This window comes from Alternaria burnsii (genome assembly GCF_013036055.1).
Source record: "Alternaria burnsii strain CBS107.38 chromosome Unknown 28, whole genome shotgun sequence".
Taxonomy (NCBI): domain Eukaryota; kingdom Fungi; phylum Ascomycota; class Dothideomycetes; order Pleosporales; family Pleosporaceae; genus Alternaria; species Alternaria burnsii.
This window is the reverse complement of record NW_024066135.1, coordinates 153,422-167,434: the sequence shown is the minus strand read 5'-3', so window position 1 is coordinate 167,434 and position 14,013 is coordinate 153,422. Positions and strand designations below refer to the sequence as shown.

At 52.2% G+C, this 14,013-nt stretch overlaps 5 protein-coding genes across 5 annotated transcripts; 4 read left to right on the top strand and 1 right to left on the bottom strand.

The window, feature by feature from the left end:
• Nucleotides 1–654: 654 nt before the first annotated feature.
• Nucleotides 655–2,895, top strand: GT037_011202 (uncharacterized protein; the record flags this gene model as incomplete). The annotated part of the gene is made up of 1 exon (XM_038936249.1): nt 655–2,895. One exon carries the CDS (start codon nt 655–657, stop codon nt 2,893–2,895), a length of 2,241 nt encoding a protein of 746 aa, XP_038781145.1.
• A 2,410-nt stretch (nt 2,896–5,305) lies between these two features.
• Nucleotides 5,306–6,861, bottom strand: GT037_011200 (mrna turnover protein 4; the record flags this gene model as incomplete). Its single annotated transcript, XM_038936247.1, has 5 exons — nt 5,306–5,394; nt 5,573–5,728; nt 5,797–5,984; nt 6,104–6,616; nt 6,671–6,861. The coding sequence occupies 5 exons, from the start codon at nt 6,859–6,861 to the stop codon at nt 5,306–5,308; spliced, it is 1,137 nt and encodes a 378-aa protein (XP_038781143.1).
• Nucleotides 5,333–5,853, top strand: GT037_011201 (uncharacterized protein; the record flags this gene model as incomplete). Its single annotated transcript, XM_038936248.1, has 2 exons — nt 5,333–5,396; nt 5,471–5,853. The coding sequence occupies 2 exons, from the start codon at nt 5,333–5,335 to the stop codon at nt 5,851–5,853; spliced, it is 447 nt and encodes a 148-aa protein (XP_038781144.1).
• Nucleotides 6,862–7,093: 232 nt separating the features above from the next.
• Nucleotides 7,094–8,373, top strand: GT037_011199 (uncharacterized protein; the record flags this gene model as incomplete). The annotated part of the gene is made up of 3 exons (XM_038936246.1): nt 7,094–7,190; nt 7,244–7,522; nt 7,571–8,373. 3 exons carry the CDS (start codon nt 7,094–7,096, stop codon nt 8,371–8,373), a joined length of 1,179 nt encoding a protein of 392 aa, XP_038781142.1.
• A 2,296-nt stretch (nt 8,374–10,669) lies between these two features.
• GT037_011198 (homeoprotein) lies at nt 10,670–12,455 on the top strand (the record flags this gene model as incomplete). Its single annotated transcript, XM_038936245.1, has 2 exons — nt 10,670–10,947; nt 10,997–12,455. 2 exons carry the CDS (start codon nt 10,670–10,672, stop codon nt 12,453–12,455), a joined length of 1,737 nt encoding a protein of 578 aa, XP_038781141.1.
• Nucleotides 12,456–14,013: the final 1,558 nt, after the last annotated feature.

The window sequence follows — 14,013 nt, the reverse complement described above, 5'->3', positions numbered from 1 at the left end:
ATGCAAGTGCGACCAATTACGAACACAACCACCACCATCAGGCTGTATGCGATAACAGATAGACAGCAGCTACGAGTCCTTCAATGCACAAGCGCGTCGTGCATATGCATGTTTAGCATGCTTAGTATTTGGTCCGGTCACTTTGCGGCTTAAAGACATATGTCAAGCAAAGCTATGCTGCATGTTCACGCAAAAGGGCGGGGCTGTTTGCCTGTTTCCCCTTCAGCCTGGTGGCTTAGACCGGTGAAAGCCCTGATATTCATACCATATTGGGGCTTTCGAGCGCCCTATGGGACGACCAATCATCTCTTGTTTCATGTATACCCTGGTATAGGGACTGGATATGGTTACTGCACTCCAAGAAGGACCCCTAACTCCGCTTGCATCAACGCGGTATCACTACCGCTGCGGGTATAGATCGAGAACGAGCATCTTCGAGTGTAATAGCCAGAATGCTCGACCTATATCTTCGGTCAAGGTCCTCCTGTTTCTGCCTTAGATTCTGAAGCTCGCCCTGTCATTCACTTCCCGTGTCTTAATCCTGCTACATTCCCTTTTCGATCACCAACAACGGGATTGTCTCTCATCTGATCACAGTCTGGCAATCACTTCCTCTTTGAGAAGTCACGCGCAATAGTCTCCTTGAACCGTACAATGGCGGCTCAACAGCAAGCGCAATACCAAGCTCAGGTACCTCAACACCAAACCGTTGGCCAACAGCGGCAAGTTCCGACTGGACAACAGCAACAGCAGGCCTTTGGACTGGCTCAGCAAAGGCCAGCGCAATCTCAGCAGTATCCTCTTAATCCATACGCCAACTACGACCCTCAATTAGCATCTTTCATCTTGGAGAAACCGAAACATGCTACTTCCTGGGAGGATGCCGAGCCCGAGAGGCAACACGTTGCACTTCAAGAGCTCCAGAGTGAGCTTCACAAGTTCCGTCGAAACCATGGCAACGTCAAGAAGAACATGAATGATATTCCCTCCCCTAATTGTCGCCGCATAATCAACGAGCTCGTCGAGGACCAGAACGTTGAACTTGCGAAGTACAATCGTTCGATTCAGTACAGGATCGCAAGCGTTGTCAACAAATGGCGATCAGTCAACCGTCGCGAACGTCAGCTCGTGCGTGTAGATATCATACTGGAGACCGAACCTTCCGGGTTTGAAGAGCCTATGCAAGCGAAGATCATGGTTCCAGGTGGCCCTCAAGATCCGAACAAGGTCAAGCAGGTCAATCCTCAGAACCAACATTTCCCGAACCAACCCAACCCTGGCCAGAACTTGGGCCAGCAACAGCAGCAAAGACCTACGCAGCAGCAGCATCATCATCAACAACAGCAACAGCAACAGCAGCCACATCCATCCCAGCAGCATCCAGGTCATGGCAACATCAACCAAGGGCCCATTCCTGGAAACCCACCTCCGCCTCCGCCGCCTCCAGGTGTGCCACACGATATGGGTGGGCCTCCACACCCACCCATGAATGGTGGAGGTCGACCCATTCCAGGGCCCATGCAACACCCACAGCCCCATCATCCCCCCAATGGTCAACATCCTATGCCTGGAACGTTTCCAGAACAATTGCCAATGCCACCGCATCATATGAGGCACAATCAAGGCCGGCCAATAGAGGTGCTGAATCCTAATCACCATCGACATCAGAAGCCAAGACGCAAGAATCATCGCGATACTTCCAGCTCGTCGTCTGATAGTGAATCTTCGTGGGAAGATGAGTCCGACTCCAGCTTCGTCAACATCGAGCACGATGATCATATCGATGCTGGTCGACGCGAACGTGGACGTCAGCGACACTTCAAGAAGCCGAAGAAGAGCCAGAAACATCGATCACTCAGCAAAGCTAGAGGTCTTAGTCGCAGTCGGAGCCGAAGTCGTGCACGTAGAAACAATGTCGACCCTTATTCTCCAAAAGCTACCCGCCGACGACGAGCCTCCGACCTAATTGATGATCCTCGCAATGGTAGGCTCAGTCCAGAGTCTTTCACTACCGAATCTTCTCGGGGCTCTCATAAGAAGATTCCAGGTCACATGCCACCTGTTCACATCCACTTGAACACCAACAACGTTGTGGAAGACCGTACACGCAACGGTAATGCTTCACCAGCTGACCTCTATAATGAGAAAAGGAAGTCAGGGAAGCAATACAGCGCACATGACATGGCTCGTGAGAGCTCCAGTTCATCGTTGGAACGTGGAAGTGGGACGGAGTCTATGAATACTACATCTGCTCATACAGCGGATGACGGTATCTGGGACAGGCCTATCCGTCGCCGCCCGTCCTTCAAGCATGTGCATAGTCGCCGTAAGTCGCCTTATAGAGGCAAACCACAAACTGTGTTCGATCAGCCGCACCCCAGTCACGTCTACGATGATGAAATCGACCACCGTCGGGCACAGAAGATCAGGTATCCCGACGAGCTCGTAGACGACTATCCACATCCCCGCAGCCCTCGCGTACACATGCGCGAGCCCGAATCATACTTCGATGACCATGCAGCGCATACTATCCGTCCAAACATGCACCACCGTCGCGCCACCATGGCCAACCTGCCTAACGCCCATAACCCCTTTGTGCAAACGCACTTCCCACCCAAACCACTCCGCGCCTCGTCGTACCTTTCGGATAAGCATGGATCAGGCTACAGCTTTCCTCAGCAACGGGCACTCACAGATCGAGACGAGCCAGATGAGCGGTTTGGACTAAGTGATATCCACGCGGCTCTTGAGCATATCCAAGAGAAGAAGGACATGAGATATTCGATGAGGCGGCCCAATATAATGGGTAGGAGGGACTCCGCGCTACAGTTTGAGGATGAGTGGAATACTAGAGTACCTTTAGGTGGTCGTCGTGGAGGTTACGAGAGGTACTAGGCGATGTGCATGCTCTCTTGTTTCGCTTCCCTTTCCAATACCCTTACCTTCTGTATCATTAAATCGCTCTTTTGGCGATGCAAGATAGCAGATGTGTCTCTTCGATTCGCCACATTGTTTACGCTTCTTTCGCACGGCACAGGGCCTCCTTGCGGTATGTTTCTCTAGGTTTTGGGCATGTTTCATCATCTTGTATCATACACTCGTCGCCGACTAAGATATATACATTTCGTGTCAAAATGATTCCAACTATTGCCTTTAATGAATCAAACCCACCCAGTCGCCAGAGTTTCTACTCGCTGGAAAAAAAGCCACGGGCAGCCTACTGCAGCTTCAACACCTTCAAGTATGATCTTGGGGTGCTATTAGGCGCAGAGTGTACGAGTCTAGAATGCATTGATTGGATGCCTTGCTGACCCTGGCATCAGCTTCGCGCCTCACCAACGTCTTGTGTGAGCGACTTGAAGTAGCCGGCCTTCCGATCGGCCTTTTTGTAACCGATGAGCATGATGATTGAGCTAGATTGGTTATTGCCTCGTATTATCGCACTGATTGTGGCACCGGAAGAACTCTTCGAAATCAATCGGTAGTCGCAAGGCTGAGACTTTCCAATCGCTCTTATCCTAGACCTACACCGCCTCAGCCTTCCTCGCCCTCTCCTAGGTTCGCAAAACTATGGATATAATCCCAGAGCCGTCGGAGGCTCACCCCGGGGGTCTATATGCTGATATAGTGGAGAGACGAAAGTCCGAGCTGATTGCAGCACCATGGGAAGGTTACATTGACGATTTGTCTGTTACTGGATTAAATCGGAGATTGGTTTGTCTGTAATACTTTCCATTCACGACTACACGAGCTTATCTTATAGATACTCGCAAGATATGTGTGAAGATCTCCATCACGGACAGCGCGCAGGTTCTTGCGACTCAAGAATTTACCACCACTCCTCAGAAGCGCGCGGGGAAAAAGAATGGTCTTTGAGTAGGGAGTCATCTATGTACGTTGTAGGACGTCGAATTGCTCAACGTGTGCTCACACAAGCGTAGGAAGATTGTGCCTACATCGACTTTCATGGTATATGTGTTCGAGACAGATCTGTCCAAATCACCTCCTGAGACACTGAAGTACAAATCTGGTCAAGAACGCATAGCCTTGTTAGATTTCGCACATAGAGGTCGAAGTAGTTATAACACTGTACAGCGCCGGCCCTTTACATGTGGTAGAGGAGACCGAGCAGTCCTGTAGCTTCGCGATATCCTTCACTATGCAAATTAACAACGAATTCAACCAGAAAGTGGCCTATCTCGAGGTAAAAGACTTGCGCAGTGGGCTCGTAGAACGGTCATTGTCTTGAGCGTCATCCTGAGATGGAAGCCATTAGATAGACTGTTCTATTTATCTCCACCGTCATTGCTTTCTCAGAATACAAAGAATGCCGTTCACTATACTGTGACTTTCGGTAGATCGCTAGCTGTATAGGTCGTCTCCGACAAGCGTTTCCTACATTCACCTAGTAGCATTAACAAGCCACAATCCGTTGAGACCGTGGTAGCTTCTCCATATGCGTTTATGGAGGGTAAAAGTGCGGAAACGTTATCTGAGAAAGTGAAGCCTAGATGCACCGATCTGCGCACAATCTCATGTACCAGAACCAGTATTGCGATAACGGTTGCAGGTTCCGCGGTGGATGAGGAAGAAGCACGTCATGCATGCGTGCCTCACATCGCTTGTACCTGCCAAGCCATCAGGGGCACCATGTGGGGTGACTCCACCGCAGACGCGCCTTCAACGTCCACTAAGACGCATTCAAATGCCATGTCCACCACAAAAACAACCTTTCGGCACAAGCATCACCTGCTCGCTTTTGCCTCTAGCCTTCGATTCCCGATGCAAAGACACCTTGCGCCGTCCGATAATGCACAATAGCGGTAAATGGGCTTAGTTAGGCGCCACTAGACCCCCGAGGTGCCCAAAAGTGCGCGCGCTCTGCCAGCCATGCACACGGTAGACACGAGAACACGAGCCCCCATCCGAAACACGTCTAGCCCCACGGAGATGAACGTGCCTTCTGGGCACGCTGACTGGGCGGCCATCATTGGGCGGGCGCCGGCAGAGTATTGGTATGCTTGTTCTTTACGAGATGCTATGCTTAGGGGCTGAGAGGGCCAGAACTGGCTGGGCAGGACAGGGCAAGTGGATGGGAGATAAAGACGCTGTTTTCTGTCGTTCATGATGCGCGCGCGTGTTGGGCTCTCTCGCATTCACTCAGCTCCTAGTCGGTCTTTACTCTGGATTTTTTCTTCGTCTTGTTAATATATCCTACTGTCTTACTGCTTGCTTGCACGTCTCAAAATCCGCGGACCATCAGTATTGAGTTTCACCTCTACCGTTACTAGTGTAAAACACCGGGTTAGGTACCCAGACCAGAAAGTAAAAGATGAAGGTGGTCGTTGCGTTGTTTGGCCTTGTAGCTCTTGCGCTTGCGCAAGAGACCTCGAGCTGTAAGTTTAAGTCAAGCAATAGTGCTGAAGGTTGTTTGGTGAATACAACTCTAATCAAGCGATCCGACATGTAGATACCGGCCCAATGTTCGACCCGGACACCGCGCCATTCTTCGGCCCAAGCACCATTGTCTTTCCATCAGTCACCGAGTCCGCTCCCGTACTCTCAAACCTACCCACTCTCACGGCGTCGAGGAGCTCAGGTATCATCTCCATGTCTAGCGCTATGGCCAACTCGACACTCTCGACTTCAACGCTATCGCGCAACTCTACAACCTCGCATTCCTCAACACACTCCTCTACGTCGGTTAGGACTTCGCGCACAGCGACACCTACGGCTGATGAGACTACAGCGAGTGCATCGGCCCCAGCTGAGACGGGTGCAGGTGTCGTGAATTACCCGGAGACATTCGGAGCTCTTGTGGGAGGCCTTGTAGCTGGATTAGCGATGCTGTAGCAGGTCGTGATAGTTTTGTGGTAAAGAACGGGAAGCTAAAAAGCAACACCTTAGTATAATAGTCGCCAAAAGGTCTAGCGATGTATAGGGCCAACATAATAGGGTATATTGTGATGTGCTCGTAGAGTTGACTTGAGCCTGTCTGTCAAAGTCATCTAACATACTTTTCCCTGGTCAAAACCAAACGCCTAAGAAACGCCGTCACAATGCAACTGAACTGAGCATCCGTTCCTTCTCGCTTGTTCCTTACTCCTCCATAGCTCCAACCTCGGTCACAGACTCGGTCGCCTTGGTGTAGTAGGCCTTGAGGTCAATCTTGAAGTCTGCCATGGCAACACCGAACATTTTCAGTAGCGCTGTTTGATGGCTGTTCATGACCTTGCCCTCTTCCGCGATGGTATACGGTACATCCAACACAATCTTGCCTTTATCGAGCCTCGTTGGCATGCCCCATTTCCTGATGGTGGTCTCCATGCTGTGCGGGAGCGGCACGTCCTCGTCTTCGGGAACCTCTCCACCTCTTGAGTGGACTACACCGGCGGGGACTGTGAAGGTCTGTGTAGCAACGATACCGGCGCGCGCAAAGTCGGTTTGCGAGTAGTTGGCAAAGTACTCGATCATCTCACTGGGGTCGCGGTTGGTGAAGAAGAGTCCAACATTGCCGTTGAGATGCTGGGTAAGCTCCGAGAGGTTGGTGAGGTGCTCTTCAGCTGGGGTGAGTCCAAGCGCTTTCGCCATTACTTTGGTCTTTCCGAAGAAGAATCTGCGCAATCGTTAACCATGCGCGCTTTAGTCGAAAGCCGTCTCATAGACATACCGGCTATCGGCGAACTCTTGACGAAGTTCCTTGAGGTACGAGTTGCGCATGTTCTCTACGGCGAAGACAAAGATGTGCTCAAAATTGTCCGCCGCTTCCTGGACATTGGCAAAGAGCTTCAAAGACAGCTCCTTGCCCTTCTTGTCCGTCTTGGTAAGATGTATGACCTTCGCGCGCTTTGACTTCGGCATTTTGGCGGTGCTGTGCAAGTGTTGTGGTTGGTTGAGGTTGCGCTCAGGAAAAAGTTCGAAGTTGCAGGTTCGCGACTTCCAAAAAAATGAGCGGGGAATTTTGGCGAACCACCGATTGGTGCAGCCGCGGCTGAACTCCGCTGTGGATCCTTCTCACATTCCCCAAAGTATAAGCATTTGGCACTCCGACCTCACCCCAGTTCGCTCGACATGATTTGCCGATGACAGAGACATGTTGGACTTTATGGATAGTGTGCAGCATGCATTCTACGAGGCATCCAGCTGGAACGTGGACAATTCCTATGGCGCACTGAACTCGTCGGCACGAGGTACGTCACTCCTGAGATGGCGTTCCGCACCCAATACTCACTGCACTTGACAGCATTGCTCGACTTTGACATACCCAGAGGTCTGCGCATGCAGATTTCCTCTCTAGCCGCCCCCAACTTTGCAACATCGTACACACTAGGCAGCGTAGGCGTAGTGGATGGCTCAGTGTCCTACCTGTACTCGTCGCTACCACTGCAGAAGGACTTCAGGACGTCCCATATTGACCTGCACAATGTCATACGAGGCTACAAGCATGTACAAGAGCTGCGGAGACCGGACGAGAAGTGGTGGTGGGAGGTTTGGCATGCTGGTCAAAGGGTAGACCGCAAGAGTGAGCTTGACGACACTATGTTTCTGTATCCCTGCTAATTTATGACAGATACTCTCTTGTATGGCCGCATATTCCTACCACAGCAGAGGCTCGAAGCCCTGTACTTGCGCCGCCTCGCCCCTACACGACAGCTCAGGATCGCCGCCGTCAGCGACTCCAATCTCAACAATGGCGGGACGATCCTGACACTCTTGCAAAACGACTTCGGCAAATACAGCACGGAATACATGTACAGCACAGACTCAGCGTTGATGGGCGTCCGGGGTCTCTACAACTTCGGTCCAGGCCCCAAAGATGCGTCCACAGAACCGCTCGCTGCAGAGCAAGTGGGTCCTGTGGATGGTCGCTTCAGTGCAGGCGCAGAGCTGTACTATGGCATACTGAACAAGAGCGGGGGTATCAGCACAGGGGTGAGGTTCGCCACCCTGCCCAACCATGCGGGCTTTCCGTATACCATGACGCTCACGCTCAATCCGTTGATGGGAAATCTTTCTTCCACTTATGCCGTCAAGGCTGGCCCCAACCTGGCCCTTTCCTCTCGCTTCGACTTCAATTTCTATTCGTATGAAAGCGAGCTGCAGCTCGGGTGCGAGCTTTGGCGTATTCGCAACACAACCGACGTAGACTGGGCGATCAAGAAGCTGCGTCCAGATTGGAAACGCTCAACAGTTTCTCCAGATGACGACGTCTCTGGAGTGCTCAAGGCTAGGGTCGATCAGGACTGGCGCATTGGGGTGTTGTGGGAGGGCAGGATTAAGGAGCTGCTATTCACGCTCGGTGCAAGTCTGGACCTGAAGAAGAGAGAGCAGATGGTCCGTTCTGTCGGTGTTGAGCTGCAGTACTCGTCATGAACGAAAACAGGCACAGACTGCGACATCTGAATCTCTAGACAGACAGACCATTCCTCTTTGCGCACGAAGGATCCCAAATTGGCCGAACTGACTCAACTGAATCAGACCTGATTACCACTACCGTCGACAGTGGGGGTTCTAGAAACACTTCTCCCGCACATGGTCAAAGCATGAAGGAATGGTTTCCAGAAGACGATCGCGTCAAACAGCGGGACTCAAACGAAAGACGGAAGGGCCTTCACGATACCCATGCGATGACGACCATGTGTTTTCTGAACACGACATACCACAGAAGCTAGGACTCGAGTAAGTAGCGAAGCGTGCATTATGGCGTAGTTTGGTCCCGAGTGGTGCAACGCTGAAACATAGTATGGGGATATTCGCTGCTCGTCACACTGCATCGGGCTGCTTGGACTTGTTTTCAATGCAGTAGCACGATTCACAATAATCTGTTACACATGGCATTCTTCAAGACAAAAGTTTGAGCATACAAGGACGGGTCTTCAGCTTCCGCAAGTTGAGTGTGGGAAGAGGTGTGCAGATCCGGTCGAGGCCGCGTTCGGAGCGGACCATATCAATATCGTTGGTGGATAATAAGTCAGTTTCCGGGTTGGTGGTTCTTGTCGCTCGCTTGCCGACGCGTCCACCATTCACACCGCCGTGCCTGGCGTAAGCCTTGCAATTAATCGTGCAGGGAAGCGATTGGTACTATAGATTGACAGCTGTAGGGCGACAAGACGGGCGACGAGCTAGCTAAGCTGGCTACTCTCGAGATCAACGAACTATTACGACTTTGCCAAAACTGAATAATTTCCCTTCCGTGGCTTTTTGACCGGGCGACGAGCGTGTCAGGATGGCCGCGATCAGGCGGCACGGGCACCGATGCTCGTCAGGATCTTTCTCATGCTCGGCTCACCCGAGCGATCCGCACGAGGCTCACTCGAGTAAGTGTTCACGATACTGAAATGGGCCGCGCTGTGCCGCACATTGTCAGCACCAAAATTATGGGCGCGTACGGCGAGGCACGCCAGGTACGACGGATGCGTGCCAGCCGCCTGCATTCACGCTTGCAGTCACGTTCACGCTTACCTTGACTTGATGCTCTGCTGTGCTTGTTCCGATGCTGTGGTGAGCAATGGCAGACTAAGGGCTTCTCAAACGCGACAACCGTCGCGCCTCATGCTGCTGTGTGGAGCGCGTTGTTTGGGTACCTGTCGGAACACGCTAAAGCGGACCGTGAGCACTACGTCGTCACGGTCTTTTCGAATAGCGAGCGAAGTTCATGCACGCTTTTTTCTGACAGGTATCGCGATGCGTGTTGTTGTATCGGCGAGCCTCGCGGCAAGGATTGCCCTATGGGCGCAAGTCTCCTGAGTCTTGGAACAGAGCCTGCCCTCAACCCCGGTCGTCACGTCTCTAGTGGCGCGACTCCGACGTACCTCGCAGCTCCTAGCAGACAGCCCCCTGATCGGAGCTATTGCGGGCAGCGCACGTTGCGGGCGGGCAGAAGACACTCGCACCAGAGGCGGCTGTCGTGGCTGTTGTGTAGAGCGGAGGAGCATCCGGTCAAAGTGCTGCGAGCATGGTTTGCTTCAGAACATAAGCGTTTTGGTGCGTCACCACTGGTCTCGCGCCTCCAGGGCTGGCGTTGAGCGTTGGGCTAAAACTGTCTCTGGGCGGAAACTTGGGCCACTAGGCGCTCTGCCCAGCCCACACTAGCCGGCGCGCACCTTCCCCCCGGCTTCAATGCCCCTTCCCTTAATCTCCCCTTTCTAAACCACGGTCGCTCATTTACATCCAAGGCCCAGCTCCTCTATCCGGATTCCCTATCGTCACCTTTGCTGTCGGTGTGGTAGAACTCACTTTCTCTTTCTCTGTCGACTTCTGCGAAGTGCCGCCACTCCTTTCGGCCTTTGCCCACATTCCTTTCTTCACAACCCTCCTTTAGGCTTTGTCCGTCCGCTCCCTAGCACCACCTCCTTCACTCTTTCTCGACTTGGATTCGCTCTCGGACGATCCATCTGCTCCCCGGTCAGCAGCTCCCTTCACACTTCACACGCGCCTGGACGGTGTCTCGAGTTACATACACACGTGGAATCATTTCCCGTGACGTTGAACTCTTACAAGCTTCGCATAGCTTTATCATCTTCACCCACCAGCATTGCTTGGACCATTACTTCACGACACTTTACGAATCTAGATAGATAGAGGTGTCAGCTCGATTGCTCCCTCTGTATCTTCTACCCCACTTCGAATCGAGTCAATTCCCGCGCTCCGATTACACCTACCACCCAGCATGCAGTCGAACGACGACGCAATGGTCTCGCCGACCCCATCCCCACCGGCAGGATCCTCGACACCGACGCAGGGCTCTGCCCCGCGCCGACCTCCACGTAAAAGCACCCTCACCCAGCAGCAGCGCAACCAGAAGAGACAGAGGGCTACCCAAGACCAACTGGTGACCCTTGAAGTGGAGTTCAACAAGAACCCCACACCCACTGCTGCTACTCGCGAAAGAATAGCCTCGGAAATCAACATGACCGAGCGCTCAGTCCAGATCTGGTTCCAGAACAGGTAGAATTACCGAGCAGCATGCTGACGCGCAGTACTGACAATCGCATAGACGTGCCAAGATCAAGAACATTGCCAAGAAGAGCATCGAGAACGGTGACGACTGCAACGACATCCCAGAGTCAATGCGACGATACCTCGCCTTACAGGCCATGGAGTCTGGCAAGTCAATTGGGACTAGCTTCCTAGGCCGAGCAGGCGGTATGCCATACGGCAGTGGCATGCTTCTCAACACAGACGCCAACAACTCCAAGGTTGTCATTCACCACTTTGCCTGCCGCTCCCTCAGCATCGGTAGCTGGAGAAGAGTCGGACAAAGCGCCATGGACCTTGTAGTCTTCTACTCGCCTGAGAAGTGCTGCATCACGTACTACATCAACAACGACTCTGCGGGCTACAAGATTGAATACCCATTCTCATACATCAAGAACATCTCACTAGAGAACGGTGACATGACCGCGAATGCCGAGGGTGCTTCGCAACGTCCAGGAGGGCTGATTGTTGAGCTCAATCGACCACCAAACTTTTTCATGGACTCATCAGGTTCGGGTGGATTCTTCCAGTGCGGCGACTTTACCGAGGACCAACAAGCGTCAAACATCATGTTGCACCACTTGGGTGGCCACCCGAAGGTGCTAAGCGGACAGTTGGCGAAACTTGTCTCACTGGAGTCGTTTCAGAACCGACACAACATGTACGACCCAAACACATTTGCCGTCTCGGCACCGGTCTCGCCCATCAACCACCGGCCCGCTTCCCAACCAAACCATCTTCAACACCCTCACCACATGGGTATGTTTCAGGAGACACATCTTGCGCCTGCTCCCTTTCAACCGCGTGGTCACAAGCGCCAGCGAAGTCGCTCGGTTCCTGTTGCGATGGACTTTTCGATGCTTCGCAACCCGATGCCATCATTCCTCATCCAACAAGAGCCGTCGCCGTACGTGCCTAATCCAGAGATCTTTGCACCACAACCACAAAGTGCAGGTCCCATTGGTCCTCACCTGAGTATCGACACTTCAGCAGGCTACGGCATGGACTACCGACAGTACCCCATGTCGGCCACAACGACCAATTCACCATCCGAGTACGGCACTCCTTCATTTTTCACGTCAGGTCCATCAAATGACAACATTCCTGCATCCAACTACGGCCAGTACAACATCCCACCTTATGTACATACACCAATGGGCCCGCCACCACATTCGGCGTCTCACCACTCACCCATGCCGGCGATGAGCCATCCCGACCCCATCATCGCTAACCAATCACCACCACTGGGCTCTTTCGGTCGCGACAACCACAATGACGTGTACCAAATGTCGCATGACAACGGCATGTCGGACGAGGCGCTGCAGATGACCGACATGTACGCTAAGCAAAATCTTAACATGCCCTTCCGGTCGCCGTTACTAGAGGACAATGGGGATGACCTTGACATGTCGAATCTGGTGTCGTTTGGCACGCTAGACCCATCCAGCCTGTCACCGGAGCATCACCAGATGCAATGAGCAGCTTGCATACTTAGTGTCTATTGTCAATTCTGCATTTGCTTGCTCTTATACCCGGTCGCGGATGCTTTTTTACGAGGAAGCTGAACAGACACCCTGCAACTTGAGACAGTCGCCGGGTTGCTCTCGCTCTCCATTTTTCGCGCTCATACTTAATGTGGTCGTTGTCATCTTCCCTCTCACATATTGGTTTCAAATCGTTGGACAGGTAGCGACTTGAGCTTCAGCACTGGGGTTTCCCTGTCGCTTGTAGGACGCACCCCCTTCTACTACTATTACCTCGCACCCCGGCAACTCATCTCTTCTTCGTAACGCACATCGAACGACCACACACCATACAGGGATTGGTTATTGATATTGGCGTTGCTAAGGGATTGGCTAGGGCTGGGATACATTTATACAAGAGAGAAATGGCGGACTGGTGGAACCTGCGCTTGGTTGGTGTTGGCAACAACAAGACGTTGGCAGGTCGTCTCTTATTTCTTGGTTTCTCGTTTGATCATTGTTCATTTCCTTTTCGTGTTGCGAGCTAGCCATTGTTTCATTTGTTGCGTGCGTCTCGGATGTTCGGAATTTTCTTGTCGGATCCCTTTTGGCAGGACGGAGAGAGAGAAAGAGAGGATTGCCACCTTTTGAGGAGATTCTTGTGCTGCGGGGGTTGTTGTGGATTACATAGCCGCTGTGCGTGCTTGACAGTTGTAGCCTTTCCAAGGGGATCTCCGGTAAAGAAAACTGTATCTTTCAAGATCAGTCAACAAATATACTACATTACTTGAACAAACCTGGGGATAGCATCCATCGTGATGAAGGCAGGCTAGTATTTGACTTTGGCAGCATGTATAGTCCAGAGTGTAAAGTCAAGCTAGAGCAGCTGCGGGGAAATGCCATGTTATACCAAAGTGAAATTACGATGGACAAACTGGTCTCGTATCCCGGGTTACGAGATGAAAGTCACATCGCAATTTGCCCAATTTTGCTACACTAACAGGCAGTCTACACAGCCCATTTGACAGCGCATTAATGAAGGTAGCTTTCGGGCCAACCCGTCGAGTCCTCCACAGGATCGGTCTGTCTGATTGCAAACTTGGGTCGGCCAATCACATGCCATCGCCTACGAAAAGGCTGTAACGTGTTATCTTACTGCTACACAGGCTCTTCCCACGGAGTGAAACTGTCACGGGGTGATTGCGGAATACACTTTGGGCAGCAGCAGCAGCACGAGTCTTGAGGTAGAAGGGAGTATGTGCTTATGTGCTACTAGCGCAGTAGTATGGCAGAGGTGAAGCTAGAAAAGGAAATAGTAATGCGATAAGATCGTCGACTATGCATGATGTGGTGTGGTGTGAGTGACTGCGACCGGTTACAAGCTACAAGGTTCTGCCAAGAACGCATGGGCGGGCGAGTAAGAAAAGCATGAGCTGACAGACTGACAGACTGACAGAGCATGCAGCGACCATGATTATGTCAGGCTCACTATTGAAATTTTGTTATGATTTGCTGTAGTCGATGACGTGCGGCTCTCCGACGCTTGATCGCACCGTTGCGGGAAAATCGAAGG